At 37.3% G+C, this 11,166-nt stretch overlaps 1 protein-coding gene across 2 annotated transcripts in view; it reads right to left on the reverse strand.

The window, feature by feature from the left end:
• LOC119044132 (E3 SUMO-protein ligase RanBP2) overlaps positions 1–11,166 on the reverse strand; it is a 75,278-nt gene that overhangs the window by 21,174 nt on the left and 42,938 nt on the right. For both annotated transcript variants that reach the window (XM_037138358.2, XM_037138356.2), the window contains exons 21-23: positions 8,189–8,356; positions 7,445–7,537; positions 6,439–6,617 (exon numbers count right to left, since the gene is read on the reverse strand). In XM_037138358.2, the coding sequence (XP_036994253.2) occupies positions 6,439–6,617; positions 7,445–7,537; positions 8,189–8,356 (440 nt within the window). The remainder of the gene's footprint in view (positions 1–6,438; positions 6,618–7,444; positions 7,538–8,188; positions 8,357–11,166) is intronic.

Raw genomic sequence — 11,166 nt, forward strand, 5'->3', positions numbered from 1 at the left:
GGACTAAAATTATTCAAAATATGTTCAGAGACAATAATGGAATTAAATTAGAAATCAGTAACAGAATGATACCTGAAAAATCACCATATAATTTGGAAGCAACACACCACTATCTGATGTACATCTCATCTCAAAAAGAATGCCTCTAGGAAAAGTATTCTGAACTGAATTAGAGTGAAAATACCCAAAATTAAAACTTGTGGGATAGAGGTAAACAGTTCTTCAGAAAAATTCTTACAGCATTAACTATTTTTATTAAAAAGAAAAATGGTCTTAAATCAATAAACTTCCACTTTAAAAACCTAGAGGAAAGCAAAATAAACTGGAAATAATCTTCAATGATTAATGAATAGATGGTGGTTCATCCACATAATGGAATACTACTTAGTTCCAAATGGAAAAGGGTAATTATGCTGAGTGAAAAAAGCTTCTGTAACCAAAAGTTACACATGTGATCCATTTGGTTGTTATTCTGGAAAAAACAAAAATACAGAAACAGAAAACAAATTAGCCTTGACTGGTGTAGCTAAGTGAATTGAGTATGGACCTACAAACCAAAGGGTCGCTGGTTGTATTCCCAGTCACACACATGCCTGGGTTGCAGACCAGATCCCCTGGATGGGTTGCATGAGAAGCAACCGCAGATTGATGTTTCTCTCCTTCTCTCTTTCCCTTCTCCTCTCTCTCTAAAAATAAATACAATCTTTAAGAAAAGAAAGGAAAATAGATCAGCAGTTGTCACAGGTTATGCATGGGGAAGGATCTGCTCTAAAACCTAATCTGTGGTGGGGATTGTAAGAATTGAGGTATGCCTAAGAACCATGGAAAACATACAGACATACGCATAAATACACACTACAAAAGCGATTTTTACTTATGTAAATAAAAATAATTACTGCAAAGGGATCATTATTTCTTAATGTGCTGAAACACAAAGATTATTCATTCTGTTGTGTCAAATGGTTTAGAGTATCACAAGTTTTATCCATAACAACTAAAAAATTGAAACAATCCAAACGGCCTACAACAGATAACTGAAATGTGGTATTATCCATACAAAGAAATGAAATGAGTCTCGTATGCAACAATACAGATACCCCTAGGAAACAAATAAGTGAAAGAAACCATATACAAATGGTCACATATATTATGACAATTTATTGAAATGTCCAGAAAAGGCAAATATACATTGACAGAAAGTTAAACTGTAGTTATCTAGAGCTATAGGATTGAGTGGAAATAGGAAAAGGTGGTTACTTCCAGTGGTTACAAGGTTTCTTTTTAGTGATAACAATGTTCTAAAATTCAATGTAATGATTGCACAACCATGTGAACATACTAGAAACTGCTACATTGCATGCTTTAAAATGGTATTTTAATTGTATCAACATAAATATAGATAGATTACTTGGGAGAGGGGTGTATTTTATTTCATCTCCTCTTGGAGTATCTACCGTATTTTTTGGATTGTAAGACTCACTCCCCCCACTCCCAATTTTGGAGGAACAATGGTTGTTAATGCTGCTGCTGAGTTCTGTTTACATCTACATTGGTGAAATATTATGTTATTTATGCTATTAAATATTTTACCACACTTTTTGCTTCAAAAATTTTTTTCCAATTTTCCTCCTCTAGAACCTAGGTGTGTCTTATGGTCCAAAAATATGGGTAAATGAAAAACTACATGCAGACAAATCAAATTACTTTTTTGTTCAATACTGCCTCCCCAATCCTCAGCATAATGATAGCTCATAGTAAATGCTTATAAATACTGTAAAAAGCATTTTATGCAAGAGATTTGCACATCTGAAGACCCTGTATAATCCAATATGAATTACACTGACTGTAAAGTATTTAATGTATTCTAAAAGGGTGGAAATCTCCTTCTATTACAACACATTTTAGCTTTAATAGTTAATAGCTGTTTTGTCTATGGGTGCTCCCCTGCAAAATTACAATTTACTGTGGCATTTTTTTCAACCTTTATACTGATTTATCACATTTAATTTCTGAACCAAAGGTACTTTTGACAGCCCTAGAACCACTACTTAATGACCATTATGATAATATTACAGACTATTTTATATTTTATAAGATTTTAAGTTATAAAAATGATAAATCTTCTAAAATAATTAAGTAATCACCTAAAGTAAGATACTGTAACTGTTATGAACAACATGGTTTACAAAATACTGACAAAACATACCAAGGCCACCCTGGCTGGGTAGCTCAGTTGCTTGCAGGGTCGTCCCACATACCAAAAGGTTGCAGGTTTGAACCTCACTTGGGGTGCATATGGGAGGAAACCAATGAACGTTTTTCTCTCTCTCTCTCTCCCCCCCTTCATCTCTCTCTAAAATTAATACACATATCCTTGGGTAAGAAAAATAATTAATACCCAAGTTCTTATGTACCAGCCAATGTGGCAATACAAGATGGGGAAAGAATAAATGATATACAATTCAGTCTGAACACCAGCACTGACACTTTTTTTTTTAATATATTTAATTGATTATGCCATTACAGTTGCTCTATTCCCCCCCTTATTCCCCTCTACCCTGCACACCCCTCCCCCCATCATTTCCCCTCCTTTCGTTTATATCCATGTGTCACAAGTTCTTTAGATTCTATATTTCCCATACTATTCTTGCCCCACTACCTATTTTCTACCTACCATCTATGCTACTTATTCTCTGTACCTTCTCCCCCCTTCTCCTCCTCCCACTCTCCTTTGCTAACCCTCCATGTGATCTCCATTTCTATGGTTCTAATCCTTATCTAGCTCTCCTCTTAGATTGTTTTTTTTTTTAGGTGTGGTTGTTAATAACTGTGAGTTTGCTGTCCTTTCACTGTTCATATTTTTATCTTCTTTTTCTTAGATAAGTCCCTTTAACATTTTGTATAGTAAGGGCTTGGTGATGGTGAACTCCCTGAATTTGACCTTATCTGAGAAGCACTTTATCTGCCCTTCCATTCTAAATGAAAGCTTTGCTGGATAGAGCAATCTTGGATGTAGGTTTTTGCCTTTCACAACTTGGAATACTTCTTTCCAGCCCCTTCTTGCCTGTAAGGTCTCTTTTGAGAAATCTGCTGACAGTCTGATGGGCACTCCTTTGTAGGTGACTGTCCCCTTATCTCTTGCTGCTTCTAGGATTCTCTCCTTCATTTGAATCTTGGCTAATGTAATGATGGTGTGCCTTGGTGTGTTTCTTCTTGGGTCCAACTTCTTTGGGACTCTCTGAGCTTCCTGGATTTTCTGGAAGTCTATTTCCTTTGCCAGATTGGTGACATTCTCCTTTATTATTTGTTCAAATAAGTTTTCCACTTGTTGCTCTTCCTCTTCTCCTTCTGGTACCCCTATAGTTCGGATGTTGGAATGTTTAAAGATGTCCTGGAGATTCCTAAACCTCTCCCCATTTTTTTTGAATTCTTGTTTCTTCATTCTGTTCTGTTTGGTCATTTTTTTCTTCCTTCAGGTCCACTCCCTTGATTTGAGTCCCAGTTTCTTTTCCATCACTATTGGTTTCCTGAGCATTTCCCTTCATTTCAATTAATTTAACCTTCATTTGTTCCTCTAATTTGTGACCAAAATCAACCAGTTCTGTGAGCATCCTGATCACCAGTGTTTTGAACTGTGCATCGGATAGGTTGGCTATCTCTTGGTTGCTTAGAAGTATTGGCTCTGGGGCTTTGAGCTGTTCTTCCTGAGCCATAATATTTTGGTCTGTTTGTGCCTGTTATGTATGAGGGGCGGAGCCTTAGGTGTTCACCAAGGTAGGGCAACCCAGTTGTTGTGTTGTGATGCTGTTTGCAGGGGCAGGGTCAGAGAGGGGCACTCTCAGATTTCGCTTCCCTCTGCTGCTTCCCGCAAGCAATTGGGCCCGTCTGGTGCCGGCTCCTGGGTGTGTGGGCTTGTGCACCCCTCCAGGACCCTGTGGGTCTCTCCAACAAACTCTCTGTGAGCCTGGGTGCTTCTCCCAGCACCTTGACCCTGAAAGTTTTTCCAGTTGGTGCTTTTAGGCTTTAATTCCCGTCACTGGGGCCCTAGTTTTCATGGTCTGTCTCACTGCTCGCTCCTTTGCCTGGTTTATCTGAGTGTGAATATGTGACTGCAGTCAGCCAGCCACCTTATGCCCCCACTGGGTCCACCCAATGCCACCCCAAACCTGGGATCTGCCAACCGCTGCCTGCAAGCCTGGGTTGGTCCGGCTGATCTTTCCTGCCTGACCCACCTCCGCCGCTGACTGCACCCCTTACTGGTCTGGATGAATGGTTCTTTGTTGTCGGACTTCGGTATAGTTAAATTTTGTGTTTTGGTTGCATTTTTGTTACTAAAACTTTGTTGTCTTTAAAGTTGGTTGTACATGGAGGCACAGTGTTTCCACCTACGCCTCCATCTTGGCCAGAAGTGGACACTTTTCATTTTTAAGTTTTATAATAAATACATCTTAAATAAACAAGTTTAATTATTTTTTATGTTTTGCACATAAGAGTGATACCACATGTAAATTGAATTGTTTCAATATGCAAAATCCAAATTTATATTAATACTGTATTTGCTGAATTAGTAATTGCAGGATAAAGCCTCCAGCACCCAGCAATTTAAGAAGGTAATTAACAGAAATTACATGTTAATTAGTTCCAGAGGGTCCAGGGAAACTGTTGATGATTTTAAAACTATTTAGATTTAGCAGACAGGCCACTGATGCAAAACGTTCATGACTTCCACAAATAAATCTATTCAGTTAATAAATGAGAAAGTGATGTCATTACATTAGATGATAGACATTAGTACATATGCACTGATGAGTAAGTTTAAATCTTCTGAATAGCTGGCACATCCTAAGTGAACAGCTGAGAAAAGTAGGCCAGCTAGACTACTTAGTCACAGACTATAAAGGACAGCAAATTTCTTACAAACATAGATCATGTGTTGAACCACATCTCTCTCTATCCAGAGATCCTTTAATTAAATCACTGCATTCATAACTAACTCCAGGACTCTATTCCTTTTTAACCACCTTGCGAACAATAAAATAGTATTACTTGAGGGGGCAAAGAACTATTCTGAATACTATCAACATTACATTGTAAAAAATCTACTAGACAGGAGGAACCCTGTGTTCTAGTTTCTGTGCATTACAAGTTAAAACATCAAGGTGTTGATAGTCAAATTATCACTACATTTGAGCTAAGAAAGTAATCAAATAATGAAATTACTGACAAAGCAAGGAACAAAATAAGCCAAGGGAACTAGCTTTCAAATGCTATTTCTTATCACTCTGCCCACCCTCGAATAAACTAACTTGTATGAAAAATGAACCACTTAATACTGTTCTTGGTATTGTGGTAGGCATTCTTAGATTTATCTACATAGTTCATGCTACACCCCAATCCCCCAACACCCTACATACAGAGGAATGAACCTTTATAGTTGTTCATGTAACAGAGACAACCCCCAAAATGGGGGAGGGGCTGAGCTGCACATGTGGGTCGTCCTGGCAACCAACGCACACATGTTTGCTGCACAAAGAATTCTGGGGGAAAGGATTTAAATAGTGCAGAAACAATGCTCCTTTTTCCATCTACCCTCCTTCCCAGCTCCTAGGGACTAGAGTTCCTGGGCTCCAGACATTGGGGAATGGTAAGATGGGATGGGACGGAACGGGAGGGAACGGGAGGGAAAGGGAGGGGAGGGGGCTCTGGACTCTGGCCCTTTGGGCCTGTCAGTGGCCACTGCCCAACCACTTCTAGCACATGTCTGTCAGCAGCAGTTTCCTGGCCCCTCTTGGCTGCTCCAGCCTGAGCAGGGCCTTGCAACCAATATGTCGGGGAGAGGAAGCTGTGGCAGAAACCAGAGCTATTAGGTGGGTCCCATCCTGCCAGGCACACAGACACAATGGAGGCAATGGACAGAAGGAAGAGGAGAGCAACTGCCGAGTAGGACGTATGAAGACACAAACTCCTAAAGATGCCTAAAGGCTGAGAGCAACTGGAAACCAGCTAAGCCACCTACATTTATAATATTACTGGGTAAGAAAGGAGGTTCCTGGCTCAACCTTGAACTGAGCTGGCAAAGGGTGGCTGGGTGATTTTCTTTGGATGTCTTAGAGCAAACAGGCTTTGAGGCAGAAATTTGCTATTATTTCAAATTATATGATTGTTAAATAAAAGATTCCAATCCTTTCCACGAAATTCTGTCTTTGGAGTTTTGCCTGGTAGGTGGTGAGCAGTAGGCCCTCCCCTGCTAGCCCCTTTAACTAGCTGGGTTCGGTAACATGTGGAACAAAACTCCTCCTTCTCTGGACATAGCTGACTGGTGGCCATCTAATCCAGTTGCTAGCCACAGCTCATTAATACCATCTGGTAAGAACATTCTATTTTATTCCATCAACAAAGTCAACTGAACCAGAAGGAAAACAATGGTGGTGTTCTTACTTGAGCTTCCTGGACTTTTTGAAGCTCTGACTGAAAGTCTTCCCCATTTCCATTGTCCTCATCAGTATCACTGCAGACTCCACAAAAAAATGTAGGTGGAAGTTTTAATACATCTGCTTTTGCCTTCTCTTCAATTGTTGGTTTCTTTTCCCAAATAATAATACATTCTTTTTCATTTTCTGAAAATTCAGTAACAACACAAGCAAAAGAAAGTTAAAATAAAAGCAGGCAAAGTCCACCTATTCCACAACAATGACCTTCAATAATATCTACAGATTACAGAACCAGCTAACAAGTAGTAATAGAGAACAAGAACTACCAAAACAGTATTTTTCACTTATTAGATAGAGGGGAAAGGAAGGAGAAAGAGAGGTAGAGAAATATCAGTATGTGGCTGCCTCTCACAAGACCCCAACTGGGGACCTGGCCTGCAACCTAGGCATGTGCCCTGACTGGGAATCGAACTGGCGACCTTTTGGTTCGCAGGCCAGCGCTCAGTCCACTGAGCTACACCAGCCAGGGCTAACTAGAATCTATTTTTTTTAATACAGTAATTTTGCCCTGACTAGTGTGGCTCAATTAGAGAATCATCCCATAAACTGAATTGTTGCAGGTTCAATTCCTGGCCAGGGCACATGCCTAGGTTGTGGGTTTGGTCCCCCATCAGGTATATGAGAAAGACAGAGAACCAACTGATATTTCTCTCTCATATGGATGTTTCTCCCCTGCTCTTCCCCTCTTTAAAAAAAAAAAAAAAAAGCCCTGACTGACGTGGCTTTCTTGGTTGAGCATTGTCCCACAAAGCAAAAGGCTGCTGATTCAATTTCTGGTCAGAGCATATGTCTGGGTTACCAGTTGGTCCCTGAGGGTGAATGTGTTAAGAGGCAATGGATCAATGTTTCTCTCAAACATCAATGTTTCTCTCCCTTTCTTCTGCCTCCCTTTCTCTATCTCTAAAATTAAATGAATAAAAAAATGTTTAAATAGTTCTTTTAATTTAACATACCTGTTAGATTTTTTTCTAACGGTTTACATTTTTCTGAGTCATCCAGATAGAGTTTTCCATTAAGTTTCTTTACAGCTGTTTCAAAATCTTCATCTTCAAGTATAATTGATTGTAAAAAATAAAAGAATTTGTAGTGTCAGAAGTTTTCCTAGCCAGAAATCTAGAAATGATCTCCAACTTTACACTTTTCCTTACTCCCCACATCCAGGCAGCAATTTTGCCAATTCTACATCACAATGCCTCTTCTACCATTAGAACTTTCATTGAGGCTCTCTTGTTTGTGCTGCTGTATCATTTTAGCTCATATACCTACCTCCATGTCCCACAACCCAAACCTTTATACAACTATCAAAATGGTCCTACAGAAACTTTTCTAAAAGCTCTAAAAGCTCCTCTAAAAGCTCTTCAGAGCTAAAAAACTCTGTTATAGCACACAAAGTTTTCCTTAATAGAACCCCTGTCCATCTTATCCCTCTCCCATCCCTCTAGCACTCCTAGGAAATTATAATTGTTTTTAAATCCTTCAAAACACCTGCCCTGCTCATGGTAGCCTTCTAAGAAATGCTTACTTAATAAATATATGCAGTTCTTTCAATCATTACATCCACTGACTATTTACACTTACATTTAGAATAACCATCTGTATGCAAGGATCGCTTGTAAAAGCAGGCTTAGTATAATTTAACCATACCTCTTAATTACATTAGTATGAACAGAATGCTTTTAAAGTAACAAAAGATTTACCATCCTCTTCTTCTTCACTAACATAATCTGGTCTATTCTTATAGCAGAAGAAAGTTGGAGGAAGTTTCAGTTTGCCTGCAAGAGCTTTATGCTCAGGAGTTGGGGTTAGCTCATATACAATGAGAACATCCTCTGAGGGAGAATCTTCAGGTTTTTTCTTCTCTTTTGCTGTAACACACATCAAAAAAATTGATAAAGACAAGGGGTTAAATAAGTATTAACATCAATATTCTAACCGAAATAAAAACCATGAACTTATCTTTATGTTAAAATAGCATAATGATAAAAACACATATACTCTGATGTGGATTCGTTAACTCTACATAATAACGAATAAGAATTAGTAGTAGGCATTAATTCTTAAAATTTAATATTCTATCAGAAACCATAAGTGAACACAGAATCTAAAACCAAAATAAGAATCATGCTTTTACTTAATGATCATTGGGAAAAAAATATTATTAATGGCTATAATTTAAATGAGTATTTTAAAAAGTGCTACTATTATCACATTTTACATACTAAATATGTAATAGTTTGGGAAAATCTGCACATATTTTCAACAACTAAGAAAGATTAAGGCAATTTTAAGTAAAAAGTGGTGTAAATATGAAACTAATGCAAGGCCTACTTTGTTTAGTTCTCACAAGGAAAGTTAACAATTGCCAAGGATGATTTGAGTTACACCCAGTTTTGCATGGGTTAAAGCACAGTAATAAGTAAAATTAAATAAAACTTATCCTATAGGTGAGTAATATCATAAAAATTTAAGACAATTTCTATAGCTAGAAAACCAACGAGGACAACAACAAAACAAAGGAAAAAACACGTAGAGAAAAAGAATTCTTCAAGCAATCTTCTTTGGTCTAACAAAAAGAATTTCTGACTATCAAAACTGATAAATGAAGTAACCAATTCGTGAAGCATGTTATGTACCATCTGGCACTGTCCAATATGGTAGCCTAGCCACAGGTAGCTATTAAGCACTTAAAATGTGGCCAGTCCAAACCAAGATATGCCACAAGTATAAAAATACACACTAGATTTTAAACACGTGTAGGTACCTAAAAGAATGTAAAATATCTCAGTTTTTAACACTGATTATAAACTTAAGTGGTACCTTGGATATAATGAGTTAAAATGAATACCACATTTTGCCATGTATAGTATGCTCCCATGTATAATGCATACCCACACTTAGCCCAAACTTTCAGAGAGAAAAAGTCTTCCATTTTAATCTTTAATTCAATTATTTATATTTACAAACAAACTATCATATTCCAGGGTATATTTTGCATACGGATAGTGTTACTGCTTTTTAGAGTTACACTTTTAACAAATACACTTTTAATTCTTTTAGTAAAAGATTTTAAAATATTTATATAAATACAAAATTAGTACTACCCATGTATAATATGCATCCTTATTTTTCCCCTCAAAACTTTGGGCAAAAAGTGCACACTGTACACAGCAAAATATGGCAATTATTAAAATTAATTTCATCCTTTCACTTTCCATCTGTTTATTTTTAATATTACTACTGAAAGATTTAAATTACACACACAGGTCATATTTATTTTTATGGGATGGTGATGACCTACAGAACTAGCCCTTTTACAACATTAAACTTCCTTTGCACTCTCCTTCACTACAGTAACATGAGTGTCAATTCGCAGCAAGCGACGGTACAAAAATACCATAAGAACAGATTCTTATTTGAGTTCTGCTGTGAGCTGGTAAAGAAAACTAGGGCATTATCAGACAGCCTATTGGGTCCTAGTTTCCTCATGTCTAAAGTCTTCAATTCCAAAGATTCTTTGGGATGCTGACATATTCAGACTTGAAAGAGAGATGCTCTTTGTCCCAAGATAGGATATAGATAAATTTTCTCTTAGGCCAGGGATTCTTTAATCTAGGGCCCACAGAATCTGCGTTTAAGTATATACCTTTTACTGAAAAAAAGCCCATACTTTTCACACAATTTCTCAAAGACTACATACATCCTTTAAAATAAACCATAACAGTTGCTTCAGCTAGTAGTGAAATTAGTATACTTTAAATGGAAGTCCCAGAAATCAAGAACTGTCCCCATATCAGTGTACTTGTTTGGCAACCTATAACACAGGTTGGGCTACTCGAGATAAGTTTTTAGATGCTAGAAGTGAGTTTTAATGTCCCTAACTGTGCCTTTGAGGTCTTTAAGAGATCCCACTTTCTATTATTCCACTGCCTTTTACAAAAGATCTGTACTATATGTGTAACATACCAAAAATATAATGGTGGATGTTAAAAATGGGGTCTGCTTTCAAATACTATTATTTTTCTAAAACATGACTAAACTAGCAGCTCTAAAGGGATACTCTGTATCATGTTGCATACATGCTGGTACCATTATAGGTTTGGATACAAGCTGACATTAGCAACAAAAGATAAAGGTTAGTCAGACCATAGGTCTTCATTAAGCAGAATAGAAAATAACAGGTAGTACAAAAAGCAGCAAAAGGAAAGACCACATAAACCTATCTCAAAATCATGTTATACTACAGTGAAAAAAATGACATCCAAGTACATTTAAAAAAGCATTAAAAGGTATTACACCACCAGTCAAGTTATTTGCTTTCAACTGGCACTTTTTAACATGCACACTGTAGTGTTAAGTACCAAATTTCATACAGCCACAGTTACTTTGCTAAAGACTACCAGCTGCTAACAATACTGATGTCCTCTCATACTGAGAATGCTCACCCTATACCTTTGTTCTCAAGCTGTGAGGAAAGGGTGCTGGTCCAAAAAGCCACTGGATTAGATTTTAAAAGACTAAAATTAAACCCTAGAAAATACACAGTATTTAGTTTTTGAACATTTTGATAATCAAGTGAATATGACTTTACAAGAAGCCAGAGTCCCTCAATTTAAACTGATCTGGCCATTTTATGTGCATTTATCCAAGAGGTTCATTCACTGCTTATTTAATATTG

Source organism: Artibeus jamaicensis, unplaced genomic scaffold (assembly GCF_021234435.1).
Source record: "Artibeus jamaicensis isolate MK-2021 breed Jamaican fruit bat unplaced genomic scaffold, CSHL_Jam_final contig_399, whole genome shotgun sequence".
Lineage (NCBI taxonomy): Eukaryota > Metazoa > Chordata > Mammalia > Chiroptera > Phyllostomidae > Artibeus > Artibeus jamaicensis.